Source organism: Lissotriton helveticus, chromosome 2_1 (genome assembly GCF_964261635.1).
Source record: "Lissotriton helveticus chromosome 2_1, aLisHel1.1, whole genome shotgun sequence".
In the NCBI taxonomy this organism is placed as follows: Eukaryota; Metazoa; Chordata; class Amphibia; order Caudata; family Salamandridae; genus Lissotriton; species Lissotriton helveticus.
Genome location: NC_136059.1, coordinates 1693478714 through 1693495403, shown reverse-complemented (window position 1 = coordinate 1693495403; position 16690 = coordinate 1693478714). Strand labels below are relative to the sequence as shown.

Here is a 16690-nt window from a genome sequence, read left to right as displayed (position 1 = left end):
TTATTGAACTGTGCTTGCTGGGACATTTGGCCTCTGGAAACACCCCTATTGCCTGAGCGACGAAAAGTGCTCCCCCGAAACTGTTGGGATTGGAGAGCTCCCATGGACTTGGCAGTCTCGGTATCCTTTTTTATTTTTTCCAAGGTGGTATCCACCTCAAGACCAAATAATCTGTCAGGGTTAACTGGCTGGTTGAGGATGGTAGTTTGGATCTCAGGCTTAAATCCAGAGATTCTGAGCCACGCCTGTCGTCTTAACATCACACTGGTGTTAATCGCCCTGGCTGCAGTATCGGCAACGTCCAGTGCACACTTTATTGAAGCGTTGGAGATGAGCTTCCTTTCTTGGATAAGCATCTCCGCAGCCTCCTTATATTGTTCTGGGAGATGTTGCAACAGGGTCTCTAGTGTGTCGTAGTGTGCCCTGTCGTAGCGTGCCAAGAGTGCCTGCGTGTTAGAGATACGCCATATATTGGCCGCCTGAACTGCTACTCTCTTTCACGATGCTTCTAGCACTTTGGACTCTTTGTCCGGGGGAGGAGCTTCACCCGTGGTCTGCGAATTTGCCCTCTTGCGGGCATTAGAAACGACCAGAGAGTCCAATGGCAACTGGCCCTTGATGTAAGTGGGATCGCCAGGTGCCGGTCGGTATTTCTTTTCAATTCTAGGGTTGACCACCCTTGCCCGTGTGGGCTCCTTGAAAATGTCCGCAGCATGTTTGAGGACCCCTTTGAGCATTGGGAGAGTTTTCACAGTCTTTTCAGCTGCTGAAAAAGTGTCAAAGAGGAAGTCCACCTCCACAAGGTCAGCATGGAGTTTAACGTTGTGGTTCTTAGCCGCCCTTTCAATCAAGGCATTGAATGCCGCAGAATCCTCAGTGGGAGACGTTTTGATATTGTATATCTGAGGGTCGAGAGTGGGTTGCTGATCCCCCTAGTCACCCTGGTCACCTGTGTCCACCCATGCGTCCTGTTGTGCATCAGGATCAGCGTGGGTCGGGAAGCTGTATTCGTCATCTTGATCCCCAGCATCCTCGGCATCGGAATAGGTTGGCGAGGGCGTGGCAATTCTTTGAGTCCGAGGAGTCAATGGTTCGACCAAGACTGGTGCATCAGAAGCAGGCTTTTTGCGCTTTAAAGGAATGGTATACGACTCCAAAGGCATCGTCGCCGTAATTTTTCGTTTGTAAAGCGTAAGCTTCCCAGTGTCGGCATCGATAAAGCGTTCCGACTGTTCCTCCAGTAATAGTGGTCGATGCGTTGAGCCCCCAGCTGGGAGAGTAGGCGTCGACCCCACAGCACTGTGCGTTTTCGCTTCGGGCGCCGCCCGTGGTGCGAATGCCTTCGGTGCCACCTTCGGCGGCAACGTGAAGAGGAGTGGCGTCGATGACTTGGAGGTGGGGACCGACTGTTTCGGCGCGGAAGGCGTTTTGGGGTCTTCTGCCGAGGCCTTGTCCCTGATACGCTTGAGTGAGTCCGAGACCTGCTTCGTGAATGAAGCGGACGGTTTCGCCGATACGACAGACGACCTCGGTCCAGCAACGTGGGAAGACTCGATCGTCAACGACTTTGGCTGGTCGGTCCGAGGCGTGCCTGTGCCCTGGGCAACCTTTGGCTCGATGCCCTTGCCGGTCTTCGGCTCGACGCCCTTTGCGGCCTTTGGTGCCGCGGCCTTGTTCGGCTTCGGCTCGATACCCGATCCGGACTTCGGCTCGACGCCCTTGCTGGACGGAGTCTGGACGACCTTTTTGGGCTGCACCTCGGCGCCTTTAGTCGGCTTCGGCTGGACGGATTTCACCGACTTGGCCGGGTCGACTTGCTTCTTCGGCTTGGGCTGTCCCGAAACCCCGGAAGACGAGGGTGTCGATGGTGGATCAGAAGGTTTCGGTTGCGCCTGAACCACTTTAGGGTGTTCGGAGACCGAAGGTTTCACTTTCGGTTTCGATTTCTTCAATGGCGGCTCCGCCGAAGTGTCCGTAGCCGGGCCTGGAGGCGGGGCTGTGGATTTTGGTAGAAGGTCTTGGGTAAGGCCGATAGGCGATCCCTCGACCTGAGCCTTAGTAAGAGTTCGAACGGGGCATAGCTCGTCCTCTGAGCTATCTTCCATGGCCCCATAGGCCTCATCGTCGTCTCCTACCTCGTCGACGACGTCTGCTACGGGTAGGTCTTCGACATCACTTGAGGGTCGTCTTCGACTTCTTCCGCTGGAGGCGAAATCTGCAGGTGAACGTCGTGTTCGTCTGCTTCGTCACTGTCGAAGATGTCCACCGGTGCCGAGTGCCGGGCCTCCATGCGTGCCACGCGCCGAAGCCGAATAGTTTTCTTCGAACAAAACCGGTAACAAGCCATACAGTTGGCTTCATCGTGGTCCGGCGACAGGCACTTGTTGCACACCGGGTGGACGTTGATGTGTGGGTACTTCGATCCGCACACGGGACACTTCTTGAACGGGCTCCGTTCCATGTCGCGTCGTCGAGGGTCTTGCTGCGTTGACTGGGCCTCGAGCTCCAAGAGTCACGCGACTCCCTGAATGTCGAACTCGGAAGGCGAGTCCGAACAGAACTGGGCCCCGAACGCAAACAATACCGACGATAAAGAGAGAAAGAAAGGCCTTTTGGCCTCGAGAATTATGTCGATTCCGAACTGAGAGAACGAAAGTACATCCGAACCCAATGGCGGAAAAAAACAATCTGGGGATGGAGTTGATGCCCATGCGCACTGTAGTCCAGGGGAGGAGCCAACTATCTCGTGATACTTCGAAGACTCTTCCAGGACAACAATGTGCAATCATCCGGACCCAACACTAGGCGGCGATCTATGCTATAGATATGAATTCAGCAGCCCACATGCCTCGAACAGATAGATAGATAGATAGATGTGGTTGTGGTTGTGTGTGGATGTGGTTTGTGTGTGGGGTTTGTGTGTGGGGTTTGTGTGTGGGGTTTGTGTGTGGGGTTTGTGTGTGGGGTTTGTGTGTGGGGTTTGTGTGTGGGGTTTGTGTGTGGGGTTTGTGTGTGGGGTTTGTGTGTGGGGTTTGTGTGTGGGGTTTGTGTGTGGGGTTTGTGTGTGGGGTTTGTGTGTGGGGTTGTGTGTGGGGTTGTGTGTGGGGTTTGTGTGTGGGGTTTGTGTGTGGGGTTTGTGTGTGGGGTTGTGTGTGGGGTTTGTGTGTGGGGTTTGTGTGTGGGGTTTGTGTGTGGGGTTTGTGTGTGGGGTTTGTGTGTGGGGTTTGTGTGTGGGGTTTGTGTGTGGGGTTGTGTGTGGGGTTGTGTGTGGGGTTGTGTGTGTTGTGTTTGGGGTTGTGTGTGTGGTTATGTGTGTTGTGTTTGAGGTTGTGTGTGTGGTTGTGGGGCTGTGTGTGGTTGTGGGGCTGTGTGTGTGGTTGTGTGGTTGAGTGTGGCTGTGTGTGGTTGAGTGTGGCTGTGTGTGCTTGTGGTTGTTTGTGTGTGTGGTTGTGTGTGTGTGTGTGTGTAGTAGTGTGTGTGGGGGGGTTGTGTGCGTGGGGGGTTGTATGTATGTGGGGTTGTGTGTGGGGGGGTTGTGTGTGGGGGGGTTGTGTGTGGGGGGGTTGTGTGTGGGGGGGTTGTGTGTGGGGGGGTTGTGTGTGGGTGGATTGCATGTGTGTGGGGTTGTGTGGGGTTGTGTGTGTGTGGGGTTGTGTGTGTGGGGTTGTTGTGTGTGTGGGGTTGTGTGTGGGGGGGTTGTGTGTGTTTGGGGTTGTGTGTGTGGGGGGTTGTGTGTGTGGGGGGTTGTGTGTGTGGGGGGTTGTGTGTGTGGGGGGTTGTGTGTGTGGGGGGTTGTGTGTGTGGGGGGTTGTGTGTGTGGGGGGTTGTGTGTGGGGGGGATTGTGTGTGGGGGGGGTTGTGTGTGTGGGTGTGTTTGTGGGGTGGGGGGTGGGGGGGTCCAGTGAGTAAGTCATTTGAATCATGATCCCATGCTGAAGGCTCTGTGCAGCAAATGGATGACTGTGCGACATCGGGCCACCTGAATGGTCACCGGCGACGCTAGTACGGTTGTGGCACCAACTAAACTGGCGGGCTTACACAGGCAGTCAAGATGGCACGGCGGGAAACTAAAGAAACATAACTGCCAACCTCATTCGGATACACTGACTTTCTGCCAAATTGGACACAAGAGTCTGTCATTATTGTTGCGCAGTCATGTGATGCCACATTAATGATACTGTGGCCGGCCCGGGAGTCTCTGCAGCAGCTGTGTAAATGAGCCCCAGGTCGGCTTGACCTATTCGCCTGGCATATAATTCTGCTATGAACTACTGTCTTCTCAAAGTGTACAGGGCAGCACTGTACACTCGCGAGACAGCCAAAATAAAGCCATTTCAGCTTTAAACCAGTCAAGCCCAAGAGACCCATTCATGAGAGGGGACATAAAGCAATGGTCACCAAAGAGGATTGTTTCAGATGGACTCGAGGATGGTAACCTCCATTTTGACTCTAGGCTTCAGAAGGGGTGACTTCCTAGGTCTCATAGTGCCAGACAAATAGATTATTTTCAATATGAGCTGATGTAACCCAGGGGAAGATTAAGAAATGTTTCATTAGTAGAAATATCTCCCGAGTGGCAAAAGGAGATAAAAACTGAGCTGAGCTTCTGTAGAGGTGGCCCCACAGACAATGTCTTACAATAAAAAAACACTGCTCTGCACCAGTAGTGAGCTGTACAGGTTGAGTCAAAGGCATAATTATTTGGACAAGTTAGGGCACTCCATAGGAAGGCCAGTAAAAATAATCGGATCTGAAACCTAGTCCTTCTGTCTCAAGCCGTGGAAGTGAGTCTGTAGAGTGCAACCATTGCTAATAAATGTTATTGTAAGCCTAATAGGTAGATCCGGTGCAAATACGCTTGGAAGTAAATTTTCCAAGAACATAGACTACACAAGAAATAATGCGATGTTAAGCACTGCACAGACGGGAAAAAATGTGGGAAAAAATGTGTTATGCACAGACGGGCGGGAAAGTGAAAGAATGGAAAGAGATGCGCACAGAATGTTAAGCATTGCACAGACGAAAGTGAAACAATGGAAAGAGACGCGCACAGAATGTTAAGCATTGCACAGATGTTAATGCGATGTTAAGCATTGCTTATTATAATAGCATTCTTTATTATTGCACAGATGGGCGGGAAAGTGAAAAAATGGAAAGAGACGCGCATAGACGGGTTCATTAAAGTGCGCGATGGTATTCTGCAGACGGGAAAATATATGTTATCTGTTATGTGCTGTGCACAGACGGGAAAAAATGTGTTATGCACAGACGGGCGGGAAAGTGAAACAATGGAAAGATATGTGCACAGAATGTTAAGCATTGGATAGACGAAAGTGAAACAATGGAAAGAGACGCGCACAGAATGTTAACACCTTAGCTGCTATGGAACGTCAGGCTCCAGTGCTGGACGTTCCATTGCGCAGGTGCAGTTCGAACGTTCAACGGCCGACGGCAGCACTACGGAGGTAGTGGTGCCGTCGGCCGTTGATCGTGCGCAGCACCTAAGGTGTTAAGCATTGCACAGACGTTAATGCGATGTTAAGAATTGCCTATTATAATAGCATTGTTTATTATTGCACAGATGGGCGAGAAAGTGAAAAATGGAAAGAGACGCGCACAGACGAGTTCATTAAAGTGCGCGATGTTATTCTGCAAACGGGAAAATAAGTGTTATTTGTTATGTGGTGTGCGCAGACGGGAAAAAATGTGTTATGCACAGACGAGAAAGTGAAACAAGTATTCTGTACTTAAAATGTATCATTTTGTCTAAGAGAGATCACAACTGTACGGCACATATGTTTTTGATCCCAGAAGGATGAAGGGATGAGTTGGCCATGCAGTCAATTGTGCAAGTACAAACAACCATTGGTAAAGCCAATAGCTCATCCTTTTACAGCCAAGCCCAATTGGCTTTGCCAACGCTAGATGTTTTTATGGTAGGGTTGTGAATCGGAAAAAACATTTTAAAAAAATCTTTTAATATACTTTAAGTCTGCTGGACGGAAGATATGAAATTAAACACTGAGTGTGAACATGCAATCATTTTCGAAGACATGCCTTGAATGACAACATCATGTCCTCAAAAAACATGCACAATAACAAACAAAAGTCTCGAACTGAGAGGCTACAAACTTCGGAGGACCGCGTTTTAAGCCTCCCCCGTCGCGCTGTCCACGCTCCGAGGGGCTGTCTCACAACCTAGTGTGACAAAACACCTCACATGTATGAAGAAATGGGCATGTACCGGTCAAGTACAGTTACTGCCGCGCTGCTACACTAATGCACCAAGCTCCCTTTCCAGGCTGGACGGAAATTCTGACACCTGTTCCCTCTCCTCGCAGCCACGCCCAGGGTGGGGAGGAGCCACCTTCTTACCTGTATATCCTGCCCCCCACAAGTCCTCAGTAGGGTACAAGGGCAAACGGCTGGCGTCCTGGCAGCCAGGAGGGGGGTTCTCCCACAGCTCAGACGGTGGGTGGGTGATGTAGGAGGGTGGTGCAGATTGGGGTGGGGGAGTTAGGAGTCAGCATCTCTCTGTGCTGTATCTCTGACTTGCTGTGCGTGAGGGGAGGAGAGGAGGAGGAGACAGAGAGAGAAGGAAAAGAGCACAAGAAAGAGGTGGGGACCACGGGAGGCGGGAGGGTGATGGGAGAAAAGGATGAGATGTACACAAGAGTGATGGAGGAGTCAAAGGGAGAGAGAGAGAATCGGAAAACACAAGACTGAACACAATGAGGTGGACATGTGAAATAGGGGAACAGAAAGAAAGAAAGAGTGTAAGGAGAGGGTAAAGAGAGGACGGGATATAATGGCCTACATATGCTCAAGAAAGAACTCAAGAGGTGACACGGGAACAATACAATTAGAACAAGCGCGCCTATCCGACACCTAAAAAGACAAACACGGGCTGCAGCCAGTAGGCCGGAGCAGCTGCGGGACGGCTTTCATGGTAAACAACAAGACGTGCGCGTGACGAACACTGCCGTGGGGCGGGACTTCCGTTTCCTGCTGGAAGCTCGCGCCCACGGAGTGGCTGGCCAGGAGAGGAGCAGTGGTGACTCGGGCGGGGCTCCCATGCCGGAGGGAGAGCCCCTCGGTGGCGGATGAAGTCCCGAGTTGCGCCCATGCGGTAAGTGGGACTTAGTTGTAGTGGGGGTGGCAGCAGGGGGTGGCGGCAGGGGAGGGGGGATGGGGGTGTATGCGCGTGTGTGGGTGTGGCTGTGTGTGTGCGCGTGTGTAGCTGTGCGTGTGTATGTATATGTGTGACTGTATGTCTGTTAGCAGTGCGTGTGTATATGTGGGGCTGTGTGTCTGTAAGTGCGTCATGATGCATTGTGCCTGCATGTGTGTTTGTGCGCATGCGTGAGTGTGGCTGTGTGTGATTGAGAGAGACTGTGAATGTGAGACAGGAGATGGGCACGGCGCCGTGCGCGCCCACGAGAAGAAAATCGGCGCTCGTGCCCATCCCCTGTCTCAGATTCCCACGAGACGGGCGGCTATAGTTGTCGAGCTGGACTCCAGCATGCTTCGCATGCTTTCGCCAGCTCGACCTAAAAAGCAACACTGGTGCAATTAAACTAGGGCCCTAAAAGGGGATGACCTTAACCCTAGATATCGGTTCGCAGAACGGGGAGGATGGGTGGGGCGGTAAGGAATCTAATACTTACTACTGTTTCTTACAGATATATCGTTACTGAAGGTAAGTAACTTGTGCATCTGAAAGAAACAGGTTAGTATTAGATTCCTTACCGTAGAATAGATACCCCAGCAATACCAACCCCGGTGGTGGGTCTGCGAACCAATGATCACACCAGAAAGTCCTGGAGAACGGAACGGCCGAAAAAACCATCTCTCCGGACTTGGCTGTCCAGGCAGTAGTGTCTTGCAAACGTGTGCAGCGAGGCCCACGTAGCTGCCTGACGGATGTCCTGCAAGGGGACTCCCCGACCAGGGCAGTAGTAGCCGCCGTGGCCCGAGTGGAATGGGCCCTCAGCCCAACAGGAGGCTCCTTTTTAACCAAAGAGTAGCATACCTTGATAGACAACACGACCCACCGAGAGATGGTCCGCTTGTGCACCGCCCGACCTTTCTTAGCGCCCACGTAACCAACAAAGAGTTGGTCATCCACCCGGAACTGGCGTGTGCGATCCAAATAGAATGAGAGCGCACGTTTTGGGTCCAGACGGTGGAGCCTCTTTTCCTCTTTCGAGGGATGCGGAGGCGGAAAGAAGGTGGACAAGGTGATGGACTGCCTGATGTGGAAGGCTGTGACTACCTTGGGCAGGAAAGAGGGTTGCATCCGCAACACAACTTTGTCCGGATGGACAGAAAGGAAGGGAGGTTTAGAGGAAGGAGCCTGGAGCTCACTCACTCTCCTGGCAGAGGTGATGGCAACCAGGAATGCAGTGTTCAGAGTAAGGAGACGAAGAGGACAGTTATGAAGTGGCTCGAAAGGAGCGCACATCAGATAGGTCAGAACAAGGTTCAAGTCCCACTGAGTCATCACGAAAGGAACAGGAGGAAACATATGAGTGATGCCCTTCAAAAACCTATTAACAACTGGGGACTTGAACAAAGAGGGCTGATCTGGGAGCCTTAAGAGGACGGAAAGAGCAGAGAGGTAGCCCTTGATAGTGCCCAGAGTAGGGCCCTGCTGGGCAAGAGAGAGAAGAAAGAGGAGAACCTCCGAAAGAGGGGCAGAAAGGGGATCCACAGCCTTTGCTGTGCACCATACCACAAATTTGTTCCACCTGCAGGCGTATAACGATTTTGTGGAGGGACGCCTGGCTGCCAGAATCACATTAGACTTCAGGAGGCAAGTCTAATGGCCTCAACTGTCGCCGCTCAATCTCCACGCATGTAAGTGGAGACTGGACAGGTTCGGGTGGAGGACCGTCCCCTGCTGCTGCGACAGAAGGTCCTCCTGAAGAGGCAGATGAATCGGGTGATCGACAGACATGCTGAGTAGCTCGGGATACCAGTACCTTCGCGCCCAGTCCGGAGCCACAAGGATAACTTGGGCCCGGCCGCGCTTGATCTTCTTCAGCACTCTGGGCAGAAGTGGTATAGGCGGAAAAGCGTACAACAGACCGCAACTCCACTCGCGATGAAAAGCGTCTCCGGACGAGTGCCGCCTTGGAAATTCCAACGCGCAGAAATTATGACATTGCGCGTTCTCTTCGGTGGCAAATAGATCTAAACAAGGCTCTCCCGACTGCAGAAAGAGACCTTGCGCCACGTCAGAGTTCAGACACCATTCGTGATCCATCATGCACAGACGGCTGAGTTCGTCCTCCCTGGCGTTCAGAGAACCTGCCAGGTGTTTAACCACCAGGGTCACGCCCTGATGTTCCAGCCACTGCCAGAGGCGCAGAGCCTCCTGTCATAGGGTCTACTACCCCACCCCGCCCTGTTTGTTGCAGTACCACATGGCGGTGGTGTTGTCCGTGAACACTGCACTACACTCCCCCAGACAGAGGGGAGGAATGCCTTCAGTGCAAGATGAATCGCCCGCAGCTCCAGAAGGTTGATATGGAGCTGGGACCCCGCGGGAGACCAGAGGCCTCTGATCTCCGCCTCTCCCATGTGCAGTAACCGACATCATTCGGTTGCAATCAACGCAGGGTTTGAACCCGGGCATCCCTACCGGCACCGTCCGGAGTCGTAAGACTTCGAAAGGTGATCAAAAAGGATCGAAAAAGTTAGTCAAAAATTGACTAAGGGTACATCTTTTTTCAGATCTGCGCTTGCTGGCGCGGAAAAAAGAAGAAGAACTGACGCCAGCGCGCAAGGGCGGCGTCTAAGTACTCCGGCGACGTCATCCCGGCACAGACGCCGACGACGGACGCGGAGCCGCAGACGACGCCTACCGACGCGCAAGGGTACTGCTACGCAAAAGTTTCCGGATCCAGGGGATATTCTAAGGTAAGGATTCTAATACTAACCTGTTTCTTTCAGATCTCTTCCTACTGCTGGTGGCTACATAAGAAAATAACCAAATGGGTGCTAACTACCCAAAGCCATATTAATTATATTAGTTCAGACGTCTATCTAGATCATTTCATACTGCGGATGGCTATATGTGAAAATAAAGGATTAGATTTCCCCTGCCCAGAAGCCTGGTGCTCAAATGTTTACCTATGCTGATTGGATGGGCAAAGGGAGGAGGACAGCAATGTCATAAGGAGATACTCGGTCTCACTCCATGATGCAAATTGGAGGGTTTCGTTGTCTTATGATGGGTCTGAAGTAATATACAAGTGATATACAAATCCATTATAAAATAATAAAGTATATACCTTAACCAAGTATGATGCTACAAGAGCCTCCATCAGCGTAAGCTGTGCTCCTTCCAATTTACAGTAAGCTCCAACCATCATAGACAACGCTTCTTGGATGGAAAGCCTGGTGTCGGGTGCTTCCTGCAAAAGTAAAACAAGACATGGTCAGGGTTATACAAATGTACATTGGAGACTACTTCTGTAAAATGTATATCCAAACAATACTGCAATGCGATCACTATGCTTTGAAAACATTCTGTATATAGATAACCCTAAGTCGACGAATACTCCACTGTTCCAGAACAAGCATAGACAGCTAAAGACCGTCCAAAGGAGGGAAATATAGAGGACAGACTGAAGATTAATTTGTTTCAAGTTAATAGAATTCATATAAAACATTTATATCAGCATACATAACAAGCAATGGCAAAGCATATAGATTTCATCTATGCAAGAGCTATTGGCTTTGCCAATATTTTTAGCCATGTTGTACGCTAGCCTGGCTGCTGTTCAGCATGACTAAAAATTAGAGGGGTAAAGGACAGTGGCGTGGAGTGTCGTAAAGTGGAGTGCTATGGAATGGCACAGTGTGTCGTGGAATGGCGTAGAAGAGCCTGCATAAAGTGGAGTACAGTGTAGTAGAGTAGTGTAGTATAGGAGAAGAATGGAGAGTAGAATAGCATGGAGTGGCATAGAGTGTCGGAGTCGAGTGGCATACAGTGGAATGGCGCAGAGTGGAGTAGTACGTCACAGAATACAGTGGGGTAAAGTGGCAAGGAGTGGCATAGAGGAAGATGAGCAGAGCATTCTAGATTGGAGTAGAGTTGTAGAGTGACAGAGTGAAGTAGAGTGTTGTAGTAGTGAGTGGCATAGAGTGAAGCAGCGTCAAAGTGGAGCAGAGTTTAATGGAATAGAGGGTCATAGAGTGGAGTATAAGAGTGGAGTGGAGTAGAGTAGAGTGGCCTAGGGTGAAGTGGCATAAAGTACAGTGGTGCAGAGTAGATTGGCGCAGAGTGTATTGGTTTTTAGTAAAGTGGTGTAGGGTGCGTTGGGGTAGAATCTAGTGGTAGAATGGCATAGAGTGCACTGAAGTAGATTGGTGTAGAGTGCAGTGGCAACGATTTGAGTGGTGCAGAGTGGAGTGCATTGGTGTAGAGTAGAGCAATGCAGAGTTGAATAGAGTGGCATAAAGTGCAGTGACAAGCGCAATGATGTAGAGTGGCACAGCATGCAGTCTTGCAGAGCAGAATGGCAGGGAACAGAATAGAGTGGCGTAGCATGTAGTTGTGTAGAATGCAGTGGTGCAGAGTAGTTAGTGTAGAGAGCATTGTTGTAGAGTGCAGTGGTTTAGAGTGAAGTGGCATAGAAGGCAGTGGTGTGGAGTAAAGTGGCAAAAAGTGGCACAGAGTAGAGTGCAGTAGAGTGGTAAAGACTGGTGTAGAGTGCAGTGGCATAGAGTGCAGTGGCATAGAGTAGATGTTTTCAAAGTAGAGTGAAGTGACAGAGTGGAGACATGCAGGGTTGAGTCCAGTGGCAAAGAGCGCAGTGGAGTAGACTGGAGTAGAGTGCAGTACAGTACAGGGGAGTAGAGTAGATTGCTTCAGAGTAGAGTGAAGTTACGTAGAGTGGAGTAGTGCATGGTTGAGTGGAGTGGTGCAGGATAGAGTGGAGTGGTGCAGGGTAGAGTGGAGTGGTGCAGGGTAGAGTGGAGTGGTGCAGGGTAGAGTGGAGTGGTGCAGGGTAGAGTGGAGTAGTGCAGGGTAGAGTGGAGTGGTGCAGGGTAGAGTGGAGTGGTGCAGGGTAGAGTGGAGTGGTGCAGGGTAGAGTGGAGTGGTGCAGGATAGAGTGGAGTGGTGCAGGGTAGAGTGGAGTGGTGCAGGGTAGAGTGGAGTGGTGCAGGGTAGAGTGGAGTGGTGCAGGGTAGAGTGGAGTAGTGCAGGGTAGAGTGGAGTGGTGCAGGATAGAGTGGAGTGGTGCAGGGTAGAGTGGAGTGGTGCAGGGTAGAGTGGAGTGGTGCAGGGTAGAGTGGAGTGGTGCAGGGTAGAGTGGAATAGCATAGAGTGGAGTGATGCAGAGTGGAGAGGTGTAGAGTGCAGTGGCAAAGAGTGCAGTATTGCCCAGTAGAGCGGGTAGAGTGCACTTGCATAGAGCGGGTGGTGCACAGTAGATCAGAGAAGTATAGTGTGTAATGGTGTAGAGTACATTGGCGTAGAGTGCTCTGGCATAGAGTGGCTTAGTGTAAAGTCGCGTTACATAGAAGGGTAGACCCAATGGTACTGGGACCTGGGTATTCAATGTTACAAGGCAATGGGTCCCAGTAAGTGCACTTCTTGATAAAAGAGAAAATTCTTTATACTGCTCAATGCAAAAATAATTACACAATTTTTAATGAGAGATGTTATTTATTTACATCCTGATCCACGCACATTTATGCAAAAACCTATTCAATGAATATAGACAAAAAATGTGCCCAAAGAATGGAGGGGGAAGAGGTGTGGTGGGGTAAGTGGTTTGTGAGGATTGGTATTGAGTAAATAGTTTCAAAGTTCAGATGTGGTCACAGAATGACTAGTTGCCATCACATAGGCATGTTTTTTGAGCCACATAGACAACATTTCAAACCTATCTCCTATGCTAAAACACAGTAACAATAATCTGTTGTTCATGGGCAGGTGTAGATATAAAAGTCGACGTTTCGACCCCCGAATGGCGTAGGTTGAGTTCCACCTTACTATGGGGTCTTCTTCAGGACTAGAACGTGAAGTGGAGTGGGGTGGGGCACCAGAAAGCCTCAGATGCAGTGTCGGAGCGGAGTACAGAATGCCAGACCCCCATTGTGTTCATATCAGTCTAAATCGGGTGCCGCTCGAGTGAGGAGTTTGTTCTGCTTTCCTGCTTTGCTCGCCACAGGAGTGGTTGGGAGCCTACGCCTACTTGGGGGAACATTAATTGCAAGTCCGGCCGCAGCGGAGGTGAGAGGCGCAGGCGAGCGGGACTGCGAGGACCAGCAGTCCATCTGTCATCGCCAGCTGGTTCCTCTTCCCGCCGCGCCTCGCGCCCCCTCCCAGTGCCACGCCCCCCTGCCTGGAAGTGCTCTTTACTCCTCGCGGCCCCCGCTTCGCGGGTGCCGCTCGAGTGAGGAGTTTGTTCTGCTTTCCTGCTTTGCTCGCCACAGGAGTGGTTGGGAGCCTACGCCTACTTGGGGGAACATTAATTGCAAGTCCGGCCGCAGCGGAGGTGAGAGGCGCAGGCGAGCGGGACTGCGAGGACCAGCAGTCCATCTGTCATCGCCAGCTGGTTCCTCTTCCCGCCGCGCCTCGCGCCCCCTCCCAGTGCCACGCCCCCCTGCCTGGAAGTGCTCTTTACTCCTCGCGGCCCCCGCTTCGCGGGAGCCGCTCGAGTGAGGAGTTTGTTCTGCTTTCCTGCTTTGCTCGCCACAGGAGTGGTTGGGAGCCTACGCCTACTTGGGGGAACATTAATTGCAAGTCCGGCCGCAGCGGAGGTGAGAGGCGCAGGCGAGCAGGACTGCGAGGACCAGCAGTCCATCTGTCATCGCCAGCTGGTTCCTCTTCCCGCCGCGCCTCGCGCCCCCTCCCAGTGCCACGCCCCCCTGCCTGGAAGTGCTCTTTACTCCTCGCGGCCCCCGCTTCGCGGGTGCCGCTCGAGTGAGGAGTTTGTTCTGCTTTCCTGCTTTGCTCGCCACAGGAGTGGTTGGGAGCCTACGCCTACTTGGGGGAACATTAATTGCAAGTCCGGCCGCAGCGGAGGTGAGAGGCGCAGGCGAGCGGGACTGCGAGGACCAGCAGTCCATCTGTCATCGCCAGCTGGTTCCTCTTCCCGCCGCGCCTCGCGCCCCCTCCCAGTGCCACGCCCCATTGTCATACTTAGGAGAACCTCCTCACGCGCGCAGCGGGACGCGCGCGGGGCGGTCACCGGGGCGAAGACCGGGCAAAGAGCGGGCCGTTTTAGGCCGTTAGAGGCCGGTAGAGACCGGACCGGGCCCCCCCTCTAACGCCCCCGCTAAATTGCCCCATCAGTTACCCCAGTATGGCGTCCAGAGCCTTAAGGAGTAAGTCTGTACAACAAGGCGCAAGTACTTTGGAAAATTTTTTCCCCAAGGCGAGCTCCCAAATTAGTAAGTGTCATTCTACCATGGACTCTCACCTTGAGATGGGTCCTGAAAGTGTGTTCTTGGACCACGGGGGATCTGCTTCAAATGATGTTAGTACACCCATCACTATGGACGCTACCCATATGTCATTATTGGACAGCATTGACCAGACTATTGAGTCGGTCCTTCAGCAGCTAAGAACTCCTGTAACGCAGAGGGATCGAAATTCCTCACGGCCATCTGGGACTTCTGACCATTCTGCTGTTCTGGACAACATGGGATCAAACACGCCTGAAGCGGGTCAGGCGGTCCTGTTAACAGACCCTGTAGATAGTGGGGTGGTACAGCCCTTAAAAAGGAAAAGGCCCAGGGAAATAAAGAGGGCAAAAAGGGCAAAAATTGATATAACTGAATCATCCCTCGAAGAAAGTACAGACATTTCGGTTTCCCCTGAGCTTATTCTATCTGGGTCTGGGCCGGATCTTGTGGCCTCGCCAGCTCCTGTGTTATCATCAGCAGCGGCGGGTCCATTTATCTTTGGTGGGGTATCCTCCAACAGTACAGATATAATAATTAATTCGCAGTTATTATTAAGAATCTGTTAACCCCCATCTCAGCTAGATTAGAGGCTATAGAGAATCTACTCCAGTCCCGGGAAAATAACCATACTAGGAAAAGCCCTGGTATAGCTACAAATGCTCCTATAGCTACCGGGGAACCACCTGGGAATAGTTCACTTCCCTCCACATTGTCCCAGGTCTCCAGTAGGGTATCGCTGAGTACAAATGGTGCGTCTGTTTCTCAGACGCGCACTTTGTTACCTCCAGCACCTAGGCCCCCTGTTCCGGCTCCCAGGAGATCCAAGTTACCCCCTGCACCGCAATTCGCGCCGCAGTCAAGGGCGACAGTGGGTCCTATAAATGCCCCGAGTGATGGTCCTGCCCCCCCCCTGATAGGCGCAGGGTGGTCAACCTGCCCCCAGAAGCTGTTCCATATACGGCAATCATGGTGGGAGTTCCTGAGCTAACTGGTGGTGTTAGGGAGACTCAAGACTCCCTACGCAATAAGGTTATAAGCTGGCTCAGCATCAATAGGCCGCTGCCTCCAAACTTGAAAGGTGAGGTTCTGATGGTAAGGAGGATTCCATGGATTGGCCCTACTATAAAGAACAGGGCAGGGGACTGTATCGTTTTAAGTTTCAAGAGCCCACACGTTGCAAACTATATCTGCAACTGGCTTGTAAGGCCTGATAAGTCCAAAATAGAACTTGTACCCCTCTCATATTTCTATCCTAGTGGTAGCAACACGGTGGGAGGGAGTGAGAAGGGGTGGACTAGGGTGGGCTTTGCTGTAGATGGCTCCCGCTACAGACCAAGACACTCCTTATCAACTGCCCAGGCAAATTTCATACATCATAACAGGTTTTCCTGTTTGGATCAGGTCGATTGACCACAAACCAGGGCAATCCTGTCTGGTCCTGGGAAGATGGTGGATGACGTGCAAAGACGTGTAGGATCGGGTATAGTCCCTACGACGGAACTAACCCGGCTGCATACCGCGAATGAGCGAGGGGCTGACACGGACAACAATCTGTGCCAACTGGGACCCTCACCTAACACCGGGTCTGCCCATATTCTGCAAACAGGGGCATCGGAGCTGGCCGGGCCTGCCGCTATCGCGGTCTGCGGAAGTGGCTCCCTAGACACTGGCTCATCCATGGTCACTCCGCAACCTCCTATTGAAGCCCAGGGCAACCTGCCACCTGATCCAGGTTTGAGAATTCTCTCCTGGAATGTGGCAGGAATTGCAAACAAGGAAGGCTCTCCTGAATGGGATTGCCTGGTAGGTGGATGTGATATACTCCTCTTCCAGGAGACTTGGGCGAGGGCCACCCAGTCTAGGAGAGGGTTTGATGTATTCGAAATCCCTGCCAAATGGGCTGGGAGGGGGAGGCCATCAGGTGGCTTGGCAATCTGGATTGCGAGTCACACTGGGTGCCAGGCGGAGCAGGTTTACACGTGTTCGCAGGACATCCAGTGTGTGCGGCTCACATGGCCTGGTAAAACTCCGTGGGCCATTGTCAACGTCTACTCGCGACCAGTGGCCTCGCCAAACGAATCACCAACCCTAAATGATTTGGCCTCCTTCTTGGGCCAACTTCCGGGTGACCTCAGGGTGGTGCTTGGAGGAGACCTCAATTGCCACTTTGAACCTTTGGAAGGTCTACTGGATGGTGCGCTTACGGCCGAGGATGACCACTGGGGGGTTCCACCCTCATCTTCTCCTCACCCTAAAGCCT

The 16690-nt window shown here is 52.0% G+C and overlaps 1 protein-coding gene across 2 annotated transcripts in view; it reads right to left on the bottom strand.

The window, feature by feature from the left end:
- ECPAS (Ecm29 proteasome adaptor and scaffold) overlaps positions 1 to 16690 on the bottom strand; it is a 709962-nt gene that overhangs the window by 533535 nt on the left and 159737 nt on the right. For both annotated transcript variants that reach the window (XM_078676653.1, XM_078676652.1), the window contains exon 14: positions 10299 to 10421. In XM_078676653.1, coding sequence (XP_078532779.1) covers positions 10299 to 10421 — 123 coding nt within the window. The remainder of the gene's footprint in view (positions 1 to 10298; positions 10422 to 16690) is intronic.